Below are 26,527 nucleotides of genomic sequence, written 5' to 3' on the forward strand. Positions count from 1 at the left end.
CTGTATACGTAAATATGATAATTCATATAAATACACAAGTAGTTACAATATCTAAGAAGTTTGTCAATAAACAATTTGAAATAATTAATAAAATGATTATCCATTTAAATTATTTTTATTTTCTTTTTTACTGACCCTACCATATGTCAGTGTCAGCTTTGGCCGCCATTGAAGATCAAAGAATACACAATGTCCTATATTCCAAAAAAGACTTGAAGATTCGTTTCTTTAATGAAACGCGTTTTAATATCAAATTAAGCCAGATTAAAAATAATTTAAAAATTTTTTGGAAAGAAATAAATCAATGATATAATATGAAAATCAGAAATTTAAATCAACTTTCTATCACAACATAATATAATCTTTGCAACATTGTGAAAAATATTTATTATTTGTGATATGTCGATCGCCATTGATCGAACCAATTTCAAGATTATGAATATTGGTAACTTACTTCATTAATGCCAATCTCGTGATTTTCGTTTATCCTTCGAGGTTGAAGGTGAATTTGTAAAAAGAACATTTTTTTTTCAATTTTGGCGGGATTGCTGGCATATTGTTTTGTGGATGTAAAACGGCGAACTGTCAGCTGTCGTCGCCTGGCCTCCTCGACGCCGTCCCTGGACGTGCATGTTTCAAGGGTATTTTTCAGCAAAATTAACAGTGCATTAGTGAAATTTCATGTGTGGTACGATCCATGTGGAGATGTGATGATGCGTCGTGGATAGATGCGGATATGGATGGCATGCGATCGTGCTCAAATTACGAGGCCGGTTTTGACGCGTGTGATCCGTTGGAATCAGTATTTGAGTGGTCAGGGCGAGGCCCAGCGAGGGTGTTGAGGCGGCGGTGCCGCAGTGAGGGCATCGAAAGATCCCCTTACGAGGATGCAGTGCGCGATACGTGTCGATCTGCCGATATCACCCATCGCCACCGCGTTCTACCAAACAAGAGTCACTTTACGATAAACAACGGTCACGATTATCGAATCGACAGGTTCCATTACGAATGCACATTGCCTGCTGCAGAAAACGGAGACTACGTAATGGCTCACGATTACGGTCGTCATCATGGGTAAATTAAACCGTTTTTTAACATAACCTAATATGAAAATATGTAGTTTATTAATTTGAGAAATCATGCAAGTTTGTGTGTGTTTATCTAAATATTAGTCATTCCGTGATTTAATATACACTTTTAACTTTGATTTTAGGTATCAACAAGGAAGGCCAACATTTCATAGAACAAGCCCTACAAGACCTATAGTTGTAACAACACTGTCCAACTCAAAAATTGAAGATAGCCGTTTACCCAAAGTTGAAGAGTTGTTTGAAAAAGTAGACCAGGAAATGATGGAAGTTCAAATGACAAAGCAACCTTTGAAGTCAATACTCAATAATCCTTTACCAAAATCTCCACCACAGGGTATATTAAAGAAGCCAAAAAACAGAGTATATCAAGACAATAAATCAGTAGAGGGCCGAAGGCGACAGCGAGCTTCTAGTGAATCTGATAATTTTTATTGTAGTTTTCATATAAGTTCACCCATGCCTGGATATGATAGGTATGTTTATAGGTTATATACACATGCCACAATTGTTTTTATTTAAACTGATAAAATAATTACCTAAAATCTTACTGTCTTACCACAAAAAACTTTAGACAGGGTTTAACTTTAAGCGTGGGATCTCTTTAATCTGGTTTTGTCGTACTTCATATAGACAACTATTAAAGTGACAGATCCCTGTTTTAAATTAAGACTGTGTTCAAATTGTTTTGTGGTAAGATTATAATTTATCTGTAAAATATTATTCCTGTATTTCTATACATAATTAAATTTACATATAGAGAGTAAATAATCCTAAATTGTGTAATAAATAGTAATTTAATTTATTTTCAGCCAAATGTCATATTTGACGAGCAACATGAAGCGAGCGAAAGACAATTCAGGCACCGGATACTCTTACGGATCTGCAGTGGCTGCTCTTAGTTCAGTTCCAACCAATAAAAGTATAAATTATAACAAAGGTGTGAAGTGTTCATGCAAGGACCAAGTTATAGTGACGCCAACAGACGATGTGTACAAAATGCATGTGTTAAGGACTACCGCAATAAACAGTGATACAGTGGATGATATAACTGTTGTTCCTACGGTAAGGAATTTATGATTATCGGCTTGTTATATTGTTAATGGGGTGAGGGTGAATATTGAACATTTGCCTAAAGCACTGCTATCGTAAAGTGAATCCAATCAATCCAACCACAAAAATATTTTTTTTCAATATTACAGTCAATCTCTTAAATTTAATTACATAAGAAAATAATGAATATAGTGATTCTGAGAAAACAATACTTAAAAAGATTATATTCAATTTAGGAATTTGGGTCAATTTTTTTCCATATATATTTCATTTCTGAGGTTAAACTACCACTTTCATCAAGGCACCACACCACAATTCTTGTAGTATGTCTACTGAAGTGTGCTTAATCAAAACAATTGCGAATTTAAAAATAGTTAGATTTCTTGTGTTGTAAAAGAAAATCAAACCTCTAATATTATTTCATTTGAAACCAATGTTTTCAAATTTTTAACTATGTATGTATATGGTCATTTGAAATTCTCAGTTATCAGTTGCCTTTTTCATTGCTTCTTTTCAATATAAAATGTTTTATGCATGATAATTCAATTACTCTGATATGAATCAGTTATCATAATGCTGGGTCAATGTTTAGATTAATATTTATTTTTAAGGTTCAATATGACACATAAAAAACCACTTCAAATCTTAATACAGGCGAAAGTTTGTAAGGATGTATAGATGTATGGATGTATGGATGTTTGTTACTCTTTCACGTAAAAACTACTGAACCGATTACAATGAAATTTAGCACACATATAGAGTGTAACTTGGATTAACACATAGGATAGGTTTTATCCCGGAAATCCCACGGGAACGGGAACTATGCGGGTTTTCCTTTGAAAACGCGGGCGAAGGCGCGGGCGGAAATCTAGTATACAAATATATTAACTTACTTTATCAATCCAAACTCAAATATTATTCATTCAACTAAACTTCTTTACGAAGTGCTTTTGTATCATCAAAATACATTATATTTTGCAATATATCATTGGTTATTTTATATTATATACTTTGATTATATTGCACGCCTCATAAGCGAAGCGTTGAGGTGGGTACTACTGTCACTTCGCGCAGAACATCTGATTTTTCAAACTTAAAATGTCTTTATGTATTATACATTGCACTTGTAAGATAATACATACACACACATATTAAGAAAAAACACTATTTTTAACATTCATGATATTTTTGATGTCATTTTTGTTATTTAAACTAGTTAAAAAACAGTTTAAAAAAGTTCTGTCTTGGACGTCCGTGTGTCTGTATGTGCGGATCCTTTTTCTTGTTAACACGATAGCGACCGAAATACTTTACTAATCGAGTCTTTTTTTTTCTCTTACGCTTGAGTATGCTCAGGAATAGAACCCTTTCATTTTTCAGGGTCTGATTCGATGTGGTTTAATTGTTATTAAATAAACAAAAATAATAATTAATAAATATTTATTAAAAAAAATTATGAGGCGTGCACTTTTGGATTTTCCAAATTATTTTGATGTTATATTCATATATTCATCTTAATGAAAACACCCATCAATTCAGAATAGCTTTTATCTCAATGAATCAATTTCGGGCAGCCAATTTCAGGAGATTTAATGAAAAACTATATTTGTTTTAGTTAGTAGATAAATAAAATAGCTGTTATTTCAAAATTACACATAGATATTTTATTTACAATTATGCAATTCATTGTTCATTAAGTGATTCACATTGATAAATTGACTTTATTATTAGAACATTCTATAAGTATAAATTTATAAAGCATTTGAATGCCATAAAACCAAAATCACAGATTAGAGAATAGTTACTTCGTAACAGATACATCACTCCCATACAAAAGCTAAAATACCTACGCTATATTTACCTACAAAATGCGCCGCAACTCGGCTGCAGTAAGAAATGTACGCAACGAACACGCACCGAGAAGCGAGTTTCCCGCGCACGCCGCGTGATTGCGTCATCAAACGAGAACTTTAGGGTTGTACCGAGCGCGTAAATTAAACACAGAGTTGCTTAAACACTTAATTTTTTTATTGTTAATTATATTTGTTACATTATACAATAAAAAAAAATGAAATCTTATTGATAGTAGTAATTGTTTCCTTCGGTTTCACCCGCGTGGACCCGCTATATGTGTCTCCTGGATAAAAAGTAGCCTGGTAGGTTTGTTCCTGTTTAGGCAATTGAAAAAAAGACAATTCCTTGTTATTCACTCTTGAACTCTGACACCTGTCCACATCGCAATAACCGGGCATCTTGGTAGCGAGCGCGGGAAACGTGACGCGGGTGCGCAGTCTCGCGTGTGCCAACCAACTGCCGCTTGGGTCGGTACCGACCTACTGTGCGGTAGGCACTTATAGCGCGACCTTGAGCGAGTGACGGAGGCCTGCCAAAATATCAATTTCAAGAGAACATTTTCCATTAATGGTATTATTGTTTAAGCTTTGTCTTCACTAACCACTGAAGATGCATTCAAACATTTGCATGAATGGATCACATTATGTAATGAACCACTGACCTGATTACAAACATTTAGCATTGTAATGTGATACGGTACTAACATAATCTACAGAGTAATACAGTATTTTTTAAACACATGAAAAAGATATGAAAAAGTTGTCTACCGATTTGAAATGATCATTTTCATACATGAATGTTTTCGTATTCAAATGTATGCTACGACAAATATATGTTACATGTAATATACGATTTTTAAAGGAGAAATAAAATCCAGACAGTATTATTGTATGGAAGTTGATACAAAATAGATGTTATGAATATGTCTTTATGAGGGTAGGTGCGGCGTTTTTATTTAGCATATGAGTTCTTTATGCAATATGTAATAAGTTATAATTAGAACACTTTCAAATTCCTTTCCTTCGTTCCGCGCTAGAACTTTAGAAGATTTTCAAACTCAATTCGCACGCAGTGAAAACTCGTTATAACGAGTTGCAATTTATAACTTTTGTTTTTAAGTCGATTTCACGGGTTTTCGCGCCCCGGCACGTCCCAGTACGAAGCTCATTACGGCAAAGGACGCACCGCGTCGTGTACGACGTGTTTTGCGATCTTATCTAACAGATAATAGAGACTAAAGTGGGCTATCCGTGATTACATTATTGTGCGTAATAATTATTATGTGATACGCGGTTTCGCACGTCGTAAATTATTGTTTACGCGACCGCATGGGCGCATCTTCGAGTTTTCGGAAGCGGTGGAATTTTTACGAAGATATTTTCGTTACGCGATGCCGAGTGTTGTGTCTTACAGAATTACAGATAATGTTGAAATAGTGACCATGAATGCTTCAGCATTGGACTGAAATAAACTATTGTTCTAATTTATGACATTCTTATTGGTGTTTATGTGATGCCGTCGTTAAAAAAGATTATTTTAAAATTTTGTCACAGTGTAAGTTATTATAAGTGTTATAAATATTTGATTGTTACGTTAGTAAATTTATTTATTCTTCGCTATTTTATAAGGAGCGTGTAAACTTAATAATAATAATGCAACAACTTTGAATTAAGTTTTTTTTTTAATTATAAGATGCGTAACATTTTTTAACGTATTTGGCTTGTGAAATTTTTTGGGTAGCGCGCTAAATTTTGTATTTTCTGGAATGACTTCTTGAAATTGCATGCAGAAATTAGGATTTCCGGTGCAAAATTTCTAGTCGAAGGTAATTTGTGAACATCTTTAAGCGATTCCTGCAATTGCTGGCTTGTACTTTACTCGGTCACTAGGGCAATGGTGTATGTGTGCGAAAAGCGACATGAATTTATAGTTTCACGAAAAATATAGTAAAAAGAAGTTATAATTTTAAGCTCGGAGCTGCAAAATTTATCCTTTAAGTTTGGTAACTTGAATCCCAAATTTAGTTTAAATAATTTTTATTATTTACATACGGAACCAATTTATTATAATATTAGGTACTTTTACAAAGTTTTATTTCTTTGGTAGGTAGATATATGCTCTTTTAGGGATAACAGAGTTGCGGAAACAATACGAATTTAATTTAAACTCGATAGCTTCAGTGTAAAACTTTCAGTTCATACTGATTCATTTTCATGAAGCTAATAACTAATTAATAGAGTTACAACTTTCAACGAATTTATCAAAACTTTTTACGTATCTTTTCCTTATGATCTATAACAACAGTCATTATTTACGATACATAAATAACGTGCCAATTTATTTTAAGTCTAAAAGGAAATTGATAAAGAACAATAATAATTATTTTTTTATCAATGACTGCGTTTTTGGAGGGAACATGCGATTAATTTATTGGCGATTAAATTTAAAAGATACTGCAATCGGTGACTAATAATTTAAAGCTGTTGACAATAAAACAGATAGACGCAATGTAAATAAAAGTATTTTTTTATAAATATAGATATAATTTATCCTGTACAATATAATAATATATTTATTTTTAGTTATTATTACCTACTCACTATATTACTATATTATTTAGTATTCTGGCTCTCTTAAAAGACCCAAAAAAGTATGTAAACACCATAGTTGGTTTTTACGAGAGGTACACATTCATTTTAACCGATTTCAAAAGAAAAAAGAGGTTCTCAATTTGCCTGTTCTTTTTTGGCTTTGTTACTATGATGTAAGGTGTTGTTAGGATGAATAATTTATTTGTTGTGATTATCAGTTTATTATAGATAAAAGAACATAAAGATTAATGTTTGGTGCAATGTCAGCGCTAAATCAGCAATGCGACAGCAATAACGTTAATACTTTAATTTTAGATTAACCAAAAAAAGTACTTTATAGATAATAGTTCTTAGTTTTTAGGTAGGTACACTGCAGAAAAAATCGGAATTGGTGGTGGCCTAGTACAATAAAGTTTTGAAGTTTTGTGGATCAAATGTTTCAGCATCAATTTATGTCAATTATCAGCTCGACTCTACATTTTATTTACTGGTTTTCACCACTAATAGATGGCTCATTTAATGGTAAATATCAAGTTAGATCCAAACGCTACTGGTACAAATTGGACAATTCAAATTTTTACCGACTTGATTCTAGGAAATACTGAAATATTCAGATAATATTATTCTTAACAATAGACAAGTTAGTCGTTTTATATGTGTGATGTACAAAAAAGGCTAATCAATTATTATGATAAGATTAGTTAGAAAATTATCTAAGCGAGAATGATTCAGCGTTATTCTCTCAATTGTTGAGAATAGCATATCCTTAAAATAAGTTGGCTCTTACGAATCATCTATTTTTTAGCATCCTAGTCATCATTTTGGTACCTAGGTACTTAAATAAATTTGAGTCGATAGTTGGGTCGATAAATTAATTTTCATTCAATGTTGTATGCTTGATATTTTGCTCTATAAATAGACTCTATCTTCAGTCTAGGCTCTAAAAAAGGTTCTTCGAAGGAGCCCTGAAAGCAGCTTTTGTTTTGTTCGATATCTATTAATAGTAGCGCCACCTTTGTATATAAAATTTGGTGGGATGTCCCTTTATAATTGTTTCTTGGCGTGTATGATCATTCTAAAATAAAATACCGGTCATTTAGACATGTATTACTAATCAGAGTGGCAGGTCGAAGTGGGGGCACCGCAGGAACGCCTCATAAAATCTATTTTAACCCGGCTTTATCGGCGATCTAGACAATCGGGTGGCGAAATCTATTTTATTTAAAAAGCTCATTGTGCCGTGCCGTAAGGATTTGTGGCACCAACCGACGGGCGCCATGCCAAGCACAAAATGTCAATACGATGCATTAATACTGCTACTAAACGCCGCTTGAAATACTTAATCGATCCGCGATCGCGTGCAGTTGGTTCAATATTTTAAAATTACTCGACTGGAAAGTTGGGGCTTTGTCGATATGAACAGTGCGTGTGAAATACTATATGTTTGCCAAAATTGAGACAAGTGTGCTCGTAGTAGTGCGTTTTCGTTTTCCACGTTTTATTCTATTTCAGTGCGTCCCAATTTTGTGTTTTTGTTAACCTTGTGTCAATTCTCACGTGGCAGGTGTAGAGGATACATCTACGGTGGCTTGTTTGAAAATGTTATTTTAGACGGTAGGCTTACTGTAAGAATGCTGCTACTTTATAGCAACATTGTTCATTCACATTTTTCCGCTAATGTTTAATCTTCACACCTTATAAAATGTATTGTATTTTTATGGCTTTATCTCTATCATCGTGTATTTACAGTGTATTATGTTTAAGTTGAATATGTGTTAACTTAATGATGTGTTGGTATAAGTAATACGAGATTGTTAAAGCAAATATTGACGATATGCGTTTGTTTTGATTAATAAATTATCTACTTCATAAAAATTAACCTTGAATAGAACGTAAATGACAGCGAAAATCATTCAGATTTATCAGATGATATGCTAAGCGTAACATTCATTTACTCTTTGATATTATTTTTTTAATCTTACATGCTTAGGTATGCTGAACAATGTTTACGTCTTTATCTTTTAATTATTACGTTAACAACACCTGGAGTTGTTAAATTACACGTTTAGTACTAACAATAGAGAATTATATTCGTTAATCGCGTAGGCTTTGATACTTGTTCACATGTTAATAAATTCGACTTTACAATATTATTTAAAAACATTAAACTCGCACATTAAAATTCACAATGAATGACTAAATTTGAAGAATAAGGTTGTGAAATCACGTTCTCAAATCACAGAGCACGTGGTTTAATTTGGAGCGAATATATAAATCGAGTAGGATTGCCCGTGACATTGAGCACGCGGCTCCGCAGTTATGTAGATTTGTGAACACAGCTGTTTGCGCCATTCTCTACTAATCCATGAACAGCTCAATAAAAATCCGGTATGTGATTATATTATCTACATCTGATAGACGTGTGCTATGTTTTGATAGTAGTCCATTGAATAAAAAGTTCTAGAGTGCGTGAGTTAGTAACGTAAGATGTTTCTTCGGAAACATGTCAAGAGTCCCTAGGTAATAAACATACTAAAACCCCGGGCCACTAGGAGGAGCCCCGGAGTGGGGGGAGGGGGAAAATGGGTCCATTTTTTTCATTTTTCGCTTAAATCTCAAAAACGGTACATGTTAGAGAAAAACTTTCAAGGAAAAGTTGAAAGGCCATAAAATTATCTACAAGTTATACCTGAATCATTTTTTCCTATATCCTACCGTTTCTGAGTTATACGCAGTAAAACATGATTTTGGCTCAAACAATTTCCACATCAATCGATCAAAAAATATTTCTTTCTTCCAAAAAACTCAAAAGTGCAACTTGTGACCGGTACTGATAGATTGCTCTTAATTAGGTCTATAATTGGTAAAATAAACACATTCCTCCATGGAAGCCTTTAGGAGGAATCGATTGTCAAAATATTATATTATGGTAGTTTGAGTTACTGAACTTGATCTTTTTATTTTTTTCTTCCAAAAAACTCATAAGTGCAACTTGTGACCGGTACAGATAGATTTCTCATAATTGGGTCTATCATTGATAAAAATACCAGATTCCAACACGGAGGCGTTTACGGGGAATTGAATTTTATTAGGGTAGTTACGATACTTGAACTTTTTATTTTTTTTCTCCAAAAAAACTCAAAAGTGCAACTTGTGACCGATACTGATAGATTGCTCTTAATTAGGTCTATAAATAGTAAAATAAACACATTCCTCCATGGAAGCCTTTAGGAGGAATCGATTTTCAAAATACTATATTAGGGTAGTTTGAGTTACTGAACTTGATCTTTTTATTTTTTTCTTCCAAAAAACTCAAAAGTGCAACTTGTGACTGGTACTGTTAGATTGCTCTTAATTAGGTCTATAATTGGTAAAATAAACACATTCCTCCATGGAAGCCTTTAGGAGGAATCGATTGTCAAAATACTATATTAGGGTAGTTTGAGTTACTGAACTTGATCTTTTTATTTTTTTCTTCCAAAAAACTCAAAAGTGCAACGTGTGACCGGTACAGATAGATTGCTCATAATTAGGTCTATCATTGATAAAAATACTAGATTCCACCATGGAGGCGTTTACGGGGAATTGAATTTTATTAAGGTAGATACGATACTTGAACTTTTTATTTTTTTTCTTCCAAAAAAACTCAAAAGTGCAACTTGTGACCGGTACCGATAGATTGCTCATAATTGGGTCTATCATTGATAAAAAAACCAGATTCCACCATGGAGGCCTTTAGGAGGTATTGAATTTTATTAGGGTAGTTACGATACATGAACTTTTTAACTAACTACCCTAATAAAATTCAATTCCCCGTAAACGCCTCCATGGTGGAATCTGGTATTTTTATCAATGATGGACCTAATTATGAGCAATCTATCTGTACCGGTCACAAGTTGCACTTTTGAGCTTTTTGGAAGAAAAAAATAAAAAGTTCATGTATCGTAACTACCCTGATAAAATTCAATTCCCCGTAAACGCCTCCGTGGTGGAATCTGGTATTTTTAGCAATGATAGACCTAATTATGAGCAATCTATCTGTACCGATCACAAGTTGCACTTTTGAGTTTTTTGGAAGAAAAAAATAAAAAGATCAAGTTCAGTAACTCAAACTGCCCTAATATAATATTTTGACAATCGATTCCTCCTAAAGGCTTCCATGGAGGAATGTGTTTATTTTACCAATTATAGAACTAATTAAGAGCAATCTATCAGTACTGGTCACAAGTTGCACATTTGAGTTTTTTGGAAGAAAGAAATATTTTTTGATCGATTGATGTTGAAATTGTTTGAGCCAAAATCATGTTTTACTGCGTATAACTCAGAAACGGTAGGATATAGGAAAAAATGATTCAAGTACAACTTGTAGATAATTTTATGGCCTTTCAATTTTTCCTTGAAAGTTTTTCTCTAACATGTACCGTTTTTGAGATTTAAGCGAAAAATGAAAAAATGGACCCATTTCCCCCCTCCCCCCACTCCGGGGCTCCTCCTAGTGGCCCGGGGTTTTAGTATGTTTATTACCTAGGGACTCTTGACATGTTTCCGAAGAAACATCTTACGTTACTAACTCACGCACTCTAGACCCCCCTTGGAGGGACTCATTCAATGGACTATAGGGGATTACGAGAATTGACATGTAGATTTTCGTAAATTGATCGTGGTTAGAATAATGTTTATGAAAATGTAGAGTCATGGTGTATGTTTTTATGTTCAAATATTTTTATTCCAAAAGATACACGTTACACGTTTGTATAAATGTTTATTAATTTCTTAGATAGCATGTATTTCTTGAATAACTATTTATTACTGAAATGTATGAATTACGTACAAAATTGTTATAAAAGCGCAGCAAAAGAGAAATATCGTCTTTACGTACCTAAATATAAATTGAGAGATATTTTGCTATAGTCGAATTCACACGATGAATAAGAAATTTAGAACTAAATACAACTAAGTATTACAAATTTAGCTAAAATCTAAAGACTAGACTGTTCCGTGTGAATTATACACCAACTAACGGTTTATAATCGCAATTCACGGCACACCGTCACGCACGGCACGTTTGCTAGTGCTCTAACTATCCTTATTATATTTTGCCAATAAATTGTATTTCTTTAAGATAAAATAGAAACTTAATAGTGAGTGTTATTATAGCAATAGTATCAGTTATTTTATCTAGATTAATGTAGTAAACAAGACGTAATAGGCGGGATTTATCATCTATTCATATCACGAATTAACAGTATGTATAGATCGCGAATATCTGCTATTTATTGCGAATAAAAAATACTTAAATTTAAGCTATTAAATTAACACAACATATATATATTTCTCCCTATAACTAATACATCACCATAAAAACATAAACCGAACCTGCAAAAATATAAAAAAATAACATAAAATGTCATTGTTTTCAGCCCCGCCAGGACACGCCCACGCGGCCCGCGGTGAGCCCCGCTCTGCCCGTGAGCTCCGTCACCGCGATACCGGCGAAAAAGCCCTCCAAAAGTAAAAAGAAGGCGAAAACGAAAAAGATGCGCTCCAATAGTAAAGTCGACTGCCATATCATTGAGGGGGAGGAAGAGTGAGTATTATGTTTTTTTTAGTATTTCAAATTGGGTTATCGATCCGTCTTAAAGCAGCACTTATTTCGGCGTAGAAAAGAGACGGACCTATATGGGTTGTCTAAGGCCGTCACTTTTCCATACTGGAATAAATACTGATTTAAGCCACTCTGCCCATAATCTATAACAGTTCTCAGATAGAGAATGTGGACATTATACATAGTTAGTAGGATAATTATTTGTACATAGTTTGCATTCCAGGCCGTTATCTATTACTCTGTAGATCAAACGGTAAATAACAATGTATATGTAGCTTATTTCGTAATATTAGTGTCATTTATATAACGTTTCGTATGTTAATTATTAAGAATAACTTGACTCGAAGTTTAAACCAACAAGGCATGCAGAAATACCATATGTATTTCCGTTTACTAAAAGCGGCGGCTATAAAGAGATCACTTGTAAAATTTCATGATTCACCAGACAGCTTTCAATGTTTGACTGCAGTAAATCACTCGTTAGCTGTAATACGAATTTTATTTTCCTGACATTAAATAGTAATATCCAATCTCGTCATATTGAAAAGATACAGTTGGATACATCTACCCTCATTATTTTCCATCTTTTCGGGTACACACAAGAACATACGCCTAGAGTCTAGATCATAGAAATCTAAATAACAAGACACATAGAAGTGCTCTAATGTCATAATTCGTATGAAAACCGCTGTCGCCAAAATCAACACATTCAAACCGAAAGCTAAACAGTACACACAAGTAAACTATGCCTTTTATTGGACAGCTTGATTTTAGTGAAAACTAACTTATCTATTAAATTAAGCTTTTGAATATGTATCCTAACGCACGAATTTACGGTTTATTTTAGAATAACATCCCTAAGTATATGAGACTTTTTGCTCCAATACGAACAAACGTGATAATAAGAATGGTCGACTGTGTCATTCATTGTTATTTCGATTACTATGGTGACACTCGTAATACTTGTAAATATTCTATAATTTTAAGGAAAAACGGCATTATTTCTAAAAAAATATATTTTCCGATGAAATATTATTCCTTTATAAGTATAATTACAACTTGTGGAAGAATTTCCGCAATGGGAATTGCTGAAACACACCATGTATACACTCATACGTCTCCAGAGCAACTGAACAGTGACGAATGCACTGGTGATGTGCAAATCACCTGAGTGGCGACAAGGTCACGCACGCTTACGACTTCTAGTGTCTTGTTATTTAGATTTCTATGGTCTAGATAGTATCTGACCTACTTGTTTGTTTGATCTTCTTAAAAATAAAATTGCCAATTAAAATATTTATCCGTTTATAATTTAAACAACTACGAAATCCGCACTAATATCTATCGGCTCTAGTATACATTTTGACAGTAATTAACCTTATTTATGGCGTTTGCGTATTCAAACTTGTTTAGGATTGTGATATTAATACGTACGGTGGGGGCGTTTTGCAGAATTCTAGAATATGTGTTAATCGTGGTAATTGATATTTTTGGTTTTATGGCATTCAAATGCTTTCCGCATCCTTTCGCATCTTTTCGCGCCATTCTGGGGCGGATATGGCGCGAAAGGATGCGGGTTCGAGTCCCGCCTCGTGATCGAATTTTTTCTATTCTTTATAAATTTATATAAATCGTGGTAAATTATAGCATGCTTCTTCCTGGTTAGCACGAATTGATTGTTTATTACCTAAGTCATAGTATGTTGCTGGCGGACGGTTCCAATATTAAATACACAAACAAAATCATTTTTTTTCTGTCAGAAGATTGTATTATTATGTGCCCGCGTTAAGTAGACTAGAGGATCAACAGGTCGCGCGTGTATTTTAGTCTATTCATGATCTCAGATAAGTAAATGTACTGGGGTACCGAGTGCTAGTTTACTATCACAATGTATCACTGTTATGAATGAATTATATGTTATGAAGAAATTATATTATAGACTAGCTCTCTAGCTCAATCATTTCGCAGTCATTAAGTATCATTTATCTTAAAAAAAAATGGCTAGTAAGAACTACATAACTACATACTTTGTCTTTATACATAGCCAACAGATAAATAAGTACCTGAAAAAAGATTTCAGATAATACTAACCTCCCAATGATAATACAAATAAAACCTCAAAAAAAAACATATATTCTAAAGATGATATTAATTTTCAGCTCACACAGCCGGTCCCCATCACCAGACGCAGTCACAGACTCATGGCAAATGGACACAGACATTACAGACATAGAGAAACTAGAGAAGCCCCCGCCCAACGGCACGAAGAATGTTCTAGATCAGAACTCGGTCACGAAGATCACTAATAAACTCAATGGCACTGTTATGTCGCCGAAGAAATGTTTGTCCAGAGGTATATAATGTTTTGCCTATTTTTTTAGAGATATACGTAATGATAAAAAAAGAGCGTGTGTGCCGAGCACACGTATCAGAAGTAAAACTTCTTTGGCAAGATTCAAAGATACCAAAATCCTCTCCTTACCTAACCGTTAAGTCATGGAGACTTGACGGTTTTTGCCTTGAAATTTTACCCCGAACGAGCTTAAAGAAATTTCACTTCAAAACATTCAATTAAAAACGTCCTAATCTTAAATTTCTATTTCCCTAATTAATGTCCCATTAATGTCTTCAAATTGCTAATATAAACATTAAACATGAAAAGAAAAACTATTAAAAACTATAAACTATACACAACGTTACGCTTAAATCATCAACTAATAAAACATTGATCCGACATGATGAGATAATAAAGTCACATGTTATATGACGATACATCATCATAGTGATATAATTTGCGTGTCGAATTATTCATTCATTTGTACACGCAATTTGGCAATCTACAGTTTTTTCTGTGACGTTTTGATTTCACAAGGCGAAACGTCACTAGAATGTTAGTAATGTATCGGCTAATTTATAGGTATAAATAATGCAAATTATAAGAATTTCCATTTATTTTTTAAAGAAATGTGATTAGTTTTTGGTTTGTGTGTGTGTATATGTAATTGAATTGTAATTTGGACAAAATACCTCTTTGGTGACAAATTTATTACTATTTTTTTTAATTTCTTCATTTATTTATTATAAATTCTACTATAAATTATGGCCTTGAGTTAGGCACTAGAGACTGGCCAAGTTGATCCCGAAAGAATATTATTACAGGCCTCTATGTATAGTAAATCTTCATTCTACATTTTAAATATTATACACACAAGAAGGTTTTGTTGTCAAATCACAAACATGTGCGAAAAATCTTCCAGCAGTAATTTGCCGTAATTAATTTTAATTGTTTTTACATAGACTTTATATTTTAAATCGACGATAATTTAAACACGTAAATGTTCACTTAATTTTCAGAAAAGACGAGCCAAGATCAATTGTTTCTAACAGCATTACATACGACTAATCCATTCAAAGCACTGCCGTCACGCAAAGGTTGACTTAAAATAACTTAATAACTTGGCCCATTATTTGAATAGTATCTATCGTATATTCTAGATTGTTCTGGAATTTATATTAGCGGAAATTATGAGTTTTTGGGCTAAATATAGCAGTTTATTAATGATTGTAGTCTAGTTTTCGTTTTAGTTTTAGGCTTATATTAGTAGTATGAAGACGTTTTTATGTAGTGTTTTAATATACCTACAGTTAAAATTCTATAAAAGACATGGATATGCTTTCATTGGAAGATGCATTTTACTGTGTTATTTAAGTTGAAAGGTTTATGTCTATTTCAGTTATATTTTTATGACTATTTCTATAAAATAAATTGTAGTATCTATTACATTGTTGGATTAAAAATATTCAGAAGTAGTTATTTCAATAATAATTAATCTTTGATTGGTAAAAAGTAAATTGAATTTTTTGTTGTTATTGCAAAGATAAATTAAAAACAGACGCTAACTAGCAACAAAACTAAATGTAATACATGCATGAATAATTAAAATAAACATACATTACAGATTCACCACTCAACCTACCAGAAACTCTAGGCAATTGTCTTCGTCCATCCCTGTTTCCACGAGTACCGCCATATTTAAAGTTCATAGCCCACGACGATACAGTACCGTTAAAAGTTCCCGCGGCTATACAAAAACATTTAAAATGGAAGCTCACTACAATCACACCGATAGTTGTTAAGAAGACATTGATGAATTCTGGCTTCCGATTGGTCAAGAGCGAGTGTGATACAGCTGAATGTCCGCAGGAAGGTATGTAACTACACACATTATTATTTTTTTATATATGTGCTGATTTAATACTGCAATAAACAAATGTATTATTTTTTAGCTTCACAGGAAGCTATAGAGCATAAATTTCAACAAACTAAGTTAGCATTATTGTCTGCATTGTTGAGACTAATAAAATAATCTCGGTTTGTCTGATCTTTTAGTCTTAAATATCCTATACTGGGACTTATCCTAATAATTATTATTTTAAAATTACTTATTATTTTATTAATAACTAGCTTTCCGACTGCGGCTTCGCCCGCGTTTTCAAAAAAAAACCCGCATAGTTCCCGTTCCCGTGGGATTTCCGGGATAAAACCTAGCCTATGTCACTCAGAAATGATGTAGCTTTCCAACAGTGAAAGAATTTTTCAAATCTGCCAAGTAGTTTCGGAGCCTATTCAATTCATACAAACAAACAAACAAACAATAAATCAAACCTTTCCTCTTTATAATATTTGTATAGATGCTCGAATACGAGAATTTAATATGGAAATGCCCTTTCAGAAACAGTAGAATGGGTTGGTATATGGGGAAAGCACATGAAATCGTTAATGTTCAGAGCAATCAAAGATGGTCAGAAAATGAACCACTTCCCCGGCACCTTCCAAATAGGCAGAAAAGATAGATTGTGGAGGAATTTACAGAAACTATCAAATAAATTTGGCATTGATGAATTCGGTATAATGCCCAAAACGTATGTGCTGCCTCACGATTTGAAGCTATTGAAACACGATTGGGAGAAATACGCGGCGAATAATGAAAGGTGGATTATTAAACCGGTAAGATATGTATTTTTTATGTGTCATGATCAAAAATGTTATTTATCGAACTAAACAGTATTGAAAAGTTGAAGTTGAATTCATTTTTTGTGTATAAGTAATGTCTCACGGAAATGTGATGTGATACAGAACTTAGTTTTACAAGGGCTTTTGTTGAACCGTTTCTTTCGATCTTGTTTTTGAAGCTTTTGTAGCTATTAATATATAAAATTTATAAGTAATAATTATTGACCAGTTGATTGTCCGGCTTTGTTGACCAGAAAAAAAGATAGCCTATTTTGCTTAGGAAAGATTACCTTTCCAAATAGTTAAATAATTTTTAAAATCGATAAAGTAATTTTGAAGTTTATTCATTACACTTAAAATATAAATCATCCATAGCTTTATTATAGATGTTAAGATAAATATTAATTTTCCTTTCAGCCTGCGTCAGCCAGAGGCACAGGTATAAAGGTAGTGTCACGCTGGGCGCAAATACCCAAGAAACGACCGGTTGTAGTTCAGCGCTATGTGTCCAAGCCTTACCTGATCAATGGTAGCAAGTTCGATTTGCGGTTATACGTGCTAGTCACGTCTGTACATCCGCTTAGAATATATCTGTATAAGGACGGCCTTGCGAGGTTTGCTTCAGGTATGGTTTATTTGGAAATTACAAATTTTTAAAGGGCTTTGAATGGAATCTTTTAACGAATTTTGAACACAATTCTTACGTAATTTTAATAATTGCGTAAAATCTTTTTAAGTTGTAATTGTTGTTATTGTTAATTGTATATATTTTTTTAAGTTTTTCCTAAATTGAATTAAGACAATGTATCAAAAAAAGAAGGTTTCATTATTTTCTCGTGTTGTTGGGGTTGCAAAGTAAGGAATACTTATAAATTTTTTGCTATTTCAGTAAAGTACAATTACGAATTAACATCACTCAACGATAGATACATGCATTTAACAAATTACTCAATAAATAGATTGTCTAAAAACTACACGCCCAATGAGGACTTCGCGGCTTGCGAAGGACATAAGTGGTAAGTGCCTTTTAATTTTTTTTCAATATTTTTGTTTAAATTATACTTTATATGAGTATTCAAAAAATAATTATAGAGATTAAATAATTATCTGTTATAATGAAAGTAAGTGAAACAAAAATTATTTTCGATCTTTTCAGATTACATTGATTGCATTGATTCCTTAATTTATATTGAAAATATGTGATCATATCATATGTGATAATATGTGATAACTTTCGTATTCCACATGCTATTATTAAATCCGTTACTAATATCGTTATTTTCTATATATTCCGTCTATAAGGTTTATATCTTGAGTAGTGCATTAATTCTGGTTATGTTAATCCTACATTCGCAGTTACCCTAAAGCACTATGCGGTAAAAATACCTCTATAATCAACAAGACTATATCCAAACAAACCAATTAATTATTAGCTAACTTAAATCATGAAATAAAAATGGTTTTTCCAGGACGCTCCAAACCTTGTTCCAATACCTAAAGACTGATAAGAACGTAGACACGGACGCGCTATGGGCATCCATAAAGGATCTAGTAATAAAGACTATTATATCTGGAGAGGCCAGTATTAGTTCCCTAACGAAGGCCAATATCACGTCTAGATATAATTGTTACGAATTGTTTGGTATTGATGTGCTGCTCGATGAGGATTTGAAACCTTGGTTGTTGGAGGTAAGTTATATATTTTTTTGTAGTATTGCATTTTACTTTGCTTAAATCTTTTATACTAATTGTTCATGCGATTTTGTTTTTTTCGACAAGAAGCGTAACATTGTAATGCGTGTTATATTCTACAATTAGAAAGAACTAAATATAATTTTAAATTAAAACAAGATACATCGTGTGAACTAAACAATTTATAACATTAAATTATTCACATAATTTATCTGGTTCATTTGTTTCTTTCAATCCTTTTCTTATCTAGAGAGAAAATTGATGTCCAGAGAAACTATAGGCAGGCTCCATAATTGTAATCATGTATTACTTGTTCAATGTTCAATCTGTATTAAGCCAAAACATTTTTTTTTATTTTATCTATAATTTTAGGTAAACATCTCACCCAGTTTGCACAGTGCATCCCCACTAGACATTCACGTGAAAGGCCCGTTAGTTTCCACAGTACTCAACATAGCACAGTTTCAAGTGCCTGTTAAAACTAACATAGAAATGCTGTCCAAGGATAAACCTCATAAAATGGTGAGTTAGCTTATAAATGTATAAATCAGTAAATAAAATATTAATTGACTATGGTATGGTATGATTTCCATATTTGATTCTGTTATTAAGTACATATTTAACTTGACTTCACCCTTATAATTGTCTGTTGTATTACTTGGGGTAATTTTTACTTGGTGTCTCGATTCGAATCAATTTAATTGGATATTATAATATTACTTTCGTTTCTGACAAAAATTGATTTAAGAAGGCTTTATTTCACAATTTTACAGGTTATTAAATGCCAGGATATTAATTTAATGTACTATGTAAAATATAAATATACGTATTTTTATTTAAGGCCGGTTTACCATACGACAGCAGATTGTACACGGTATATTTATCAAAGGAAGAAAGAGATAAACATATTATTTACACAAATATGGAAGAACGTGATATGGTAAGTTAATATAATATTTTTTTAACTACTTACCGGACACCCTGTATAAAAACCTGTATAACAATTAATAATTTTCAGTACCTCCGAGACATTCTATCAACCCTCACACCGGACGACGTGCGTCACCTTATACAAGCGGAAGACGAGTTAACACAAACGGGCGATATGGAAAGAGTATTCCCTACAAAGGAATCACATAAATACTTGGGCTATTTGGCCGGCCCTAGGTATTATAACCGGCTCTTTGACGCCTGGGAAACGAGATATGCTGATAATAGAGATCCTGGTAAGGTTTTGTTGATTTTAAATATGTTTTCTATTGGTAAAGTTGCATAGGATATTTTCGTTTATTTTTGCGTTGGTTGTATTATCTTTAGATTTATATGTACTTAATTTCCTAGCCATATAAATTGTTTATTATTATAACCGTTTATTCAAGGTCGAAATTAAATACTATAATCATATACTATCATGTTTATAATATTATGTAAGTTAGCGATGATACGAAATTTGGAATATTCTGTGCAACAATTTTGTTATACTGTATTCAACTAGCATAGCTGTTTGTAACAGTCTTACAAGGCAGTTGAGTTAAGACTTTATTACGATAAAATTGTAGGCTTTGGAAAGCCTAGCATATAGTATAAAATATGTTAAATATCAGTGTTCATATTATATCATCTGTAAGCTATCTTTCTAGACATAAGTATACAAAATGTAAAAAATTAAATAAATATTGAATAAAAAGCATGATTAATATAAAATATCACACCACACATTCCAGGTCTAGAGCTGCTCCGCAACCTGTGCGACATCGGCTACCACCTGGAGGTGCCGCCCGTGCCACTGAAGGTAAACACTCTGTCAGCACACACCGACCTGTCACTCTCTGCAATGTCAGCACCGCTCGCACTGTCAGACCTGTCAAACTTTTCGACACCGCTCGCACTGTCAGATCTGTCAGAACTTGCAATATTGTCAGCACCACCCGCCATGTTAGAATTGTCAGCGCTGACAGCACCGCCTGCACTGTCAGATCTGTCAGAATTCGCAGCACAGTCAGCATTTTCAGTACCGCTCGCGCTGTCGGATTTGTCAGCGCTGTCGGCACCGCCTGCACTGTCAAATCTGTCGGCGCTGTCGGCACCGCCTGCACTGTCAAATCTGTCAGATCTGTCAGAACCGACTAGCCTGTCAGACATGTCAGCGATGTCGGCGTTTGTCGCGCTGTCAGCGCTGTCGGGGCTGAGGCGATGCGTGCACGCGTTACTCGCTTTTGTGTCCCTGTTGAGAGCGCTCGTTTGGTTGTCTTGATGTTTGCGTTTTTGAGGTTTTATTACCTTTATTATAGTGTAGTAAATTTGCAAAAAAAAGATAAACAAATTTGTGATATTGAATCATTTATTATGTTGTTTTTCAAGATTAAAAATTCATTTTATTATAGTGTAGTAAATAAGTTGCAAAAATAAATGGGCATAAATGTGATATTGAGTTATTATTATGTTGTGTTTCAAGATAAAAAAGCCGGTTTTAAGTTTTATAATAAGCAATTGATTGAAGTATAGGTTAATATGATTTTATTTAAGAAACCTCATAAATGCAAATATTTTAAACATATCGGGTAACTGTGGTTTCGGGTTGAGGTTGTTGTAAAGTAAAAATAGCATAATATTATAGATATTCATAATTCTAGATTAGATACAAAAAAAATATTTAATTTCTAGTAAAATGAAACTATTTTTACCTTACTAACGACTCTTTCAGTTTTCGTCTTTTGCGTCCAATTCCATTTACAAATAATTTATATAATTTTATATGTTTATTATTGTTTATTTATATTGGCTTGCTCTATACTTAATTCCTATTGGTTCTGTGACGTCATATCTATTTATATTAATATATATTATAATATATTTATGCTGTTATATTTATAATTGCACATTCTTTATAACTCGTCCAATGATCCTATTTTCAATGTTTTTTTTGCTAATTAAATTTCGAAAATTTATATTCTAATGATTCTTTCATCCAAAGTGTGATATTCTTGTTCTTTTTTTTATAAAACCCTGTATTTGCACCAATTTCGTATTTTTTTCCAAAAATTTAATATCCGACTCAATGACAGCTAAAAATTACTATTTCCTAGCTAGTATTATTTTAATGTGTGAAATCGTTAATATTTTCATTTATTGTCTTTTTTAACACAACTTTTGATTACCGCTGACCGTCAGGGCAAAGTGACAAGCGCGATTAGGAGAACGTACTTGGGTTGTAAGCGCGTCGCTCACAGTAAGTGCGTAGAACGGAACGCAACCACAGTGTGGCCGAGACCAACTGAGCGACACTTTTGTTATCCGTATTCCGAAACTAGTGGTGCCATAGACAAATATAGACGTTTCAAACTTAGACATAGACTCCGTTTTACGCTAGAAAAAAGTAATCTACGCTAGGTTTTTCGACTGTTTTAAAATTGTGTGTTAGATATTTTCAATATTGTTTGTCGTTTGCATGACGGGAAATTTTAATGAATAAAATTCCTCCTTTTGTATTATTATTAATGTTCCCTTCAACGATACATGGATCTGTATTTTTTATTAAATGTTGTAAGATTTGTATTTGATTTAGCTAGGTGTGATATCAAAATGTTTTCTTTAGTACAGTAAATGACTTTGAATTTTACCTCGTACTGTTCAATAGATAATTTCGTAGTAAAGTTTATTAGAATACAATTTTTGTAAATAAACTAAAATTGATTTGGTTTTAACATAAAATATATCTAGTCATTGTTTGTCAAATGAGTAGAATAGAATAATAAATTATAGATTTTGTTAAAGTATATAGGATTCATTGGATTTCATTCGTAATTTATATAAAAAAATATCATTCACTGCCATTCTATGATTAGTTTAGAAGAGAATAATGTTAATTAAATAAAAGTTGAAGGATTAGGTAAAGTTATAATGTAGCCGCTAAAATATTGTTGTGTGATTGTTTTTTAGTCGGCCAAGTATTGGGAGCTAGACAATGTTTGTGAAATTACTCTTTTATTATCCGCATCCACCGTCTGAAGGTAATTAAACATATTTATATGTTGATAGAAAAGTATATGTGATTGTATTTTACGGCGCTTTTGAAATATATTTTATATCGCGTGTATAGTCCATTTTTATTTGTATATTTTTATTTTGGTAACATTAAACGTATGTACGTATTTATATTTGTATTGTTATTGTTTTATCGCTATTCAGCTATATTTTATTATCATTTATGTTTCATTTTATTCATTATAACATGTCTGTCGCTTGAATTAACTTCCCAAATAACATAGCAGTCATTCTATTCAACTAATGCTAGTTATATCCAATCATTTATCCGTATAATTATATAGTTTTGATTTTCCCCTAATACTATCCTGAACTACCACGATATTTTACAACTAGATATTCATAATATTAAATACTGCTTGATATCCTCCTATTTTTCAATATGTCACATACACAAATACTTACATTCAAACTCTTGCTTCAGACAAATTCACCTTGCTTTTGGTGGAAGGTAATAATTTTATTCATGTCATTTTATTATTTTGCATGTGTGTCAAAGTCCATTTTATACGTGTAGAGTAATTAAATACAGAGACAGTATTCAATGGATTTTTCTCATTTATGTTGTAGTCGTAATGTCATTATCCGTAACACTCCTCACGCTTCCCCAAGTCATGCTTCACACTTCAAATATTAGTTCTGTAAATTGTCACCTACTCGTAATTCTGTTGTAAATTACTTTCACAATCAAATTTGGTTTACATTCGTTACAATAGTTACCATAGAACAAACGCTACATAACGCTTTAGAAATACTTTTTTTAGTTGTAAATATAGTATTGTAACTGTTAATTTTATTTCTTAGTTTCTAAAGCGTTTATTAAGCGATTCAGTAAAGCTCTGCCCAGAAAGGCGATTAAGCGAACATTTAAGGTTACATTGATGCGTAATATAGAATTCGTATTTTTCTCTGAATATAGTGCTGAATGTAGTGTTCAATTAAAAATAATATTTGTTCAAAACTAAATCAATGTGGCCTCAAAAACAGTATTGTATGCTACGCTCGTACTGTTGTACCACGTTCATAAGTTACGAATACCTGCGCAGTAGCTCTGTTTTTATTCGTGTGTTCTTGACGTGCTTACAAAGTTAATTTCTTTAAGTGTGTAACCTTTTTAACTGCATTTTGATTTGTTCCTTGAAACAGTTAACCAGTTTATCTTTTTTTTTCTTGGAACACACAGGATGAATGAACAAAATCCTCTTGATTAAGATATCTATTCATATAACTTCTTGGTTAAGTAGGATTCATCTATTTTGATATCTCTTAATAAGGCATTTTTGTTACCATCATAGTGTAGTTTTTTCTTGCTGCGTGTTTATCGCCCACTTGTATGTATTTGGTTAATTCATTGGCCCACATACTGTAGCAACACCTATATAGCATCTACTGCGCAGGTGCTATCCTGTACGTAACCATAACGTCGGTGCGACCGTACGCCGGGCAGAGTGTAATGGTGCCCGCTCCCCCTCCCTCCCCCGCCCCGCCCCGCTCCCCCCCTCCCGCCGTGTTGTAGTGCGCGGCGGCTGAGCTGAGCGCGTTGGATTGCAGAATGACGTCGACGCGCCGTCGCCCGCGCCCTCGCTGCCCTCTCGCGGCTCGCTGGCCTCAGTGCCGGGCCGCGCGTGCTCCGAGGTGGTCGTGCCGTGCGCGCCTCTCGCGCAACTCCCGCAGCTCCCGCCCGCACGCGCGTGACACAGACCTCAATATGAATAAGAAGAACGAACATGTTGAAGATGTGCCTGAGCAAAGGGAATGTTCCAGTGATTCTTGAGTGCAGTGCAGTAATCCAGTTATTCCACGATAAGAAGTCCATATACAGGATAGTAGCGATCAGAAATCAACAGGATACCATATACTACATAATGCAGTTGATCACAAGCTAAACAAACGGATCGATCCAGTAATTCCTGAACTCTATATGCATTGCAGTATTCCAATATAGCGCAGTAATCACTGTTTAATACAAGAGAAATGTTTGACTACCCACTTTAAAGTCTAATGATGTCCACCCCAGATGCTTATCTCCTTAATTAATATAGTAATGCTAAACACGATGATACTCCAGATGATCTTCCTATATATCTTAGCCCTATAACTGAAGACAATACTTGAGCAGGGATAGCGCAACGAAAAAGAAAGATCTAGAACCTCCGCAACCAAGAATAATCTAGAATGTTCTAGAAGGATTTGATTCTGATACCAGTCTCACTCAACGTTGCCGTAGCATACGCAAGTCAGGAGATGGATAACTTCAATCCCAGCATACTCCATTCGCTTTTATTTTAATGCATGTTTTTTAGAAACTTCTAGTTTTACTACAATGTTTGATTTTGTGTAATGTCGGATAATGTTGACTATTGTATACCACGTTTGAACTAGAACGCATGACATGAAAACTTTGAATTCTTAGTTTTAAAAGTTAAAAAGATATTTGTCCTGTGTCCTAGTTCCCCTTAGCCAAGAGCTTATGTAAGATTGTTGTGAAATTTTAAAATAAAAGATACTTGCAAATTTCAATCTAAATGTATATTGACATTCCCTTCTAAAAATTCTAATATGTTCATCTTTAAAATAATAAAAAATGTAAAATCGAAAGAAAAAGACAAAATTAGGGTAAATTTAAGGTTTCCTAGCTTGAGTGTAACCCGAAAAAAATCTACGAATGCTTAAATTCATTAGCGATCTTACAGTCGATAAAAAATTGGAATGTCGATAGTTAGGTATATGTGCACAAGTTGATTTTCATTGCATATAATAATATGTTTTTTTGGTTAATGGTTAATTAGTAGAGCGAACAGTCATAAACGCATTTATCATCCTTGTGAACTCCATATTATAAGTTCGACCGCTTAATATTTTAATACTTGAGAAAAAGAAGAAATAAAATTCGCTATGAATGAGAACATTATCTTTCTACATTCGATAAAAATTTATTATGAAGTAATTATTAAAAATAGAAAAGATAAAATTATCTTAACAAATTCTAGGCAACGAGAATCAATTTGTTAAAGTATGTGTTCAATGTACACCTAGTGTTGCTAGTATAGTTTGTTTGACAAGTATGTGATGTCGACAATCGTGTTCGAAATTATAATAAAATTCTAGTATTGAACTCTGCCTTTACAGCATTTCTTTTTAAATTAAATTCATTATAAAATTTCCAAAGTATGAATGATCTATATTATTATTATATAAATAAATATTCCTATTTATATAATAAGAAAATTTAAATTTATATTAATTTTGTGTCAATTTCATTTATATTAATGTAAACACACTTCGCTTTGTGCCTATCCTTAGGAAGTTTAATGTCATGTATGTCAATACTTTTTAATAAGTAACTAAATTTCTGAGATGTTATTTTAAAATTTGCCGACTTCATTTGTAATTGTAACATTCCTGAAGTTGGTGGCATTTGTTTTATTATATTTCTCGTATAGGTATTCTAAATCTTAAATGATATTTTTACTCAAGCTGAACAAATTTAATATTAAGGTTATAAAATTGTACTTTAGTGTATGTCTTATTTTGATCTGATTTTAAGAGATATAATTAAAGAGGAAATGCCAAAAAATCAAGTTGT

General features: G+C 33.0%; 1 protein-coding gene across 3 annotated transcripts; it reads left to right on the top strand.

Annotated features, from left to right (window-relative positions):
- The first annotated feature begins 256 nt into the window (after nt 1-256).
- Nucleotides 257-26,512, top strand: LOC149899754 (uncharacterized). 3 transcript variants are annotated; one of them, XM_090113963.1, is made up of 15 exons: nt 260-1,074; nt 1,214-1,564; nt 1,901-2,153; nt 12,007-12,173; nt 14,351-14,544; nt 16,151-16,399; nt 16,925-17,199; nt 17,623-17,830; nt 18,095-18,221; nt 18,675-18,894; nt 19,270-19,419; nt 19,739-19,837; nt 19,916-20,123; nt 20,622-20,689; nt 24,458-26,512. In XM_090113963.1, exons 1-15 carry the CDS (start codon nt 698-700, stop codon nt 24,713-24,715), a joined length of 3,204 nt encoding a protein of 1,067 aa, XP_089970089.1. In that variant the 5' UTR covers nt 260-697; the 3' UTR covers nt 24,716-26,512. The 3 variants fall into 3 exon arrangements, with proteins under 3 accessions (XP_089970088.1, XP_089970089.1, XP_089970090.1); XM_090113964.1 differs by having other exon boundaries at nt 261-1,074; nt 24,493-26,512; XM_090113962.1 differs by lacking the exon at nt 24,458-26,512 and having other exon boundaries at nt 257-1,074; nt 20,622-21,190.
- The last annotated feature ends 15 nt before the right edge of the window (nt 26,513-26,527 follow it).

This window comes from Colias eurytheme, chromosome 20 (assembly GCF_061535395.1).
Source record: "Colias eurytheme isolate Ceu_HAF_F1 chromosome 20, ilColEury1 Martin Lab GWU primary, whole genome shotgun sequence".
Lineage (NCBI taxonomy): Eukaryota > Metazoa > Arthropoda > Insecta > Lepidoptera > Pieridae > Colias > Colias eurytheme.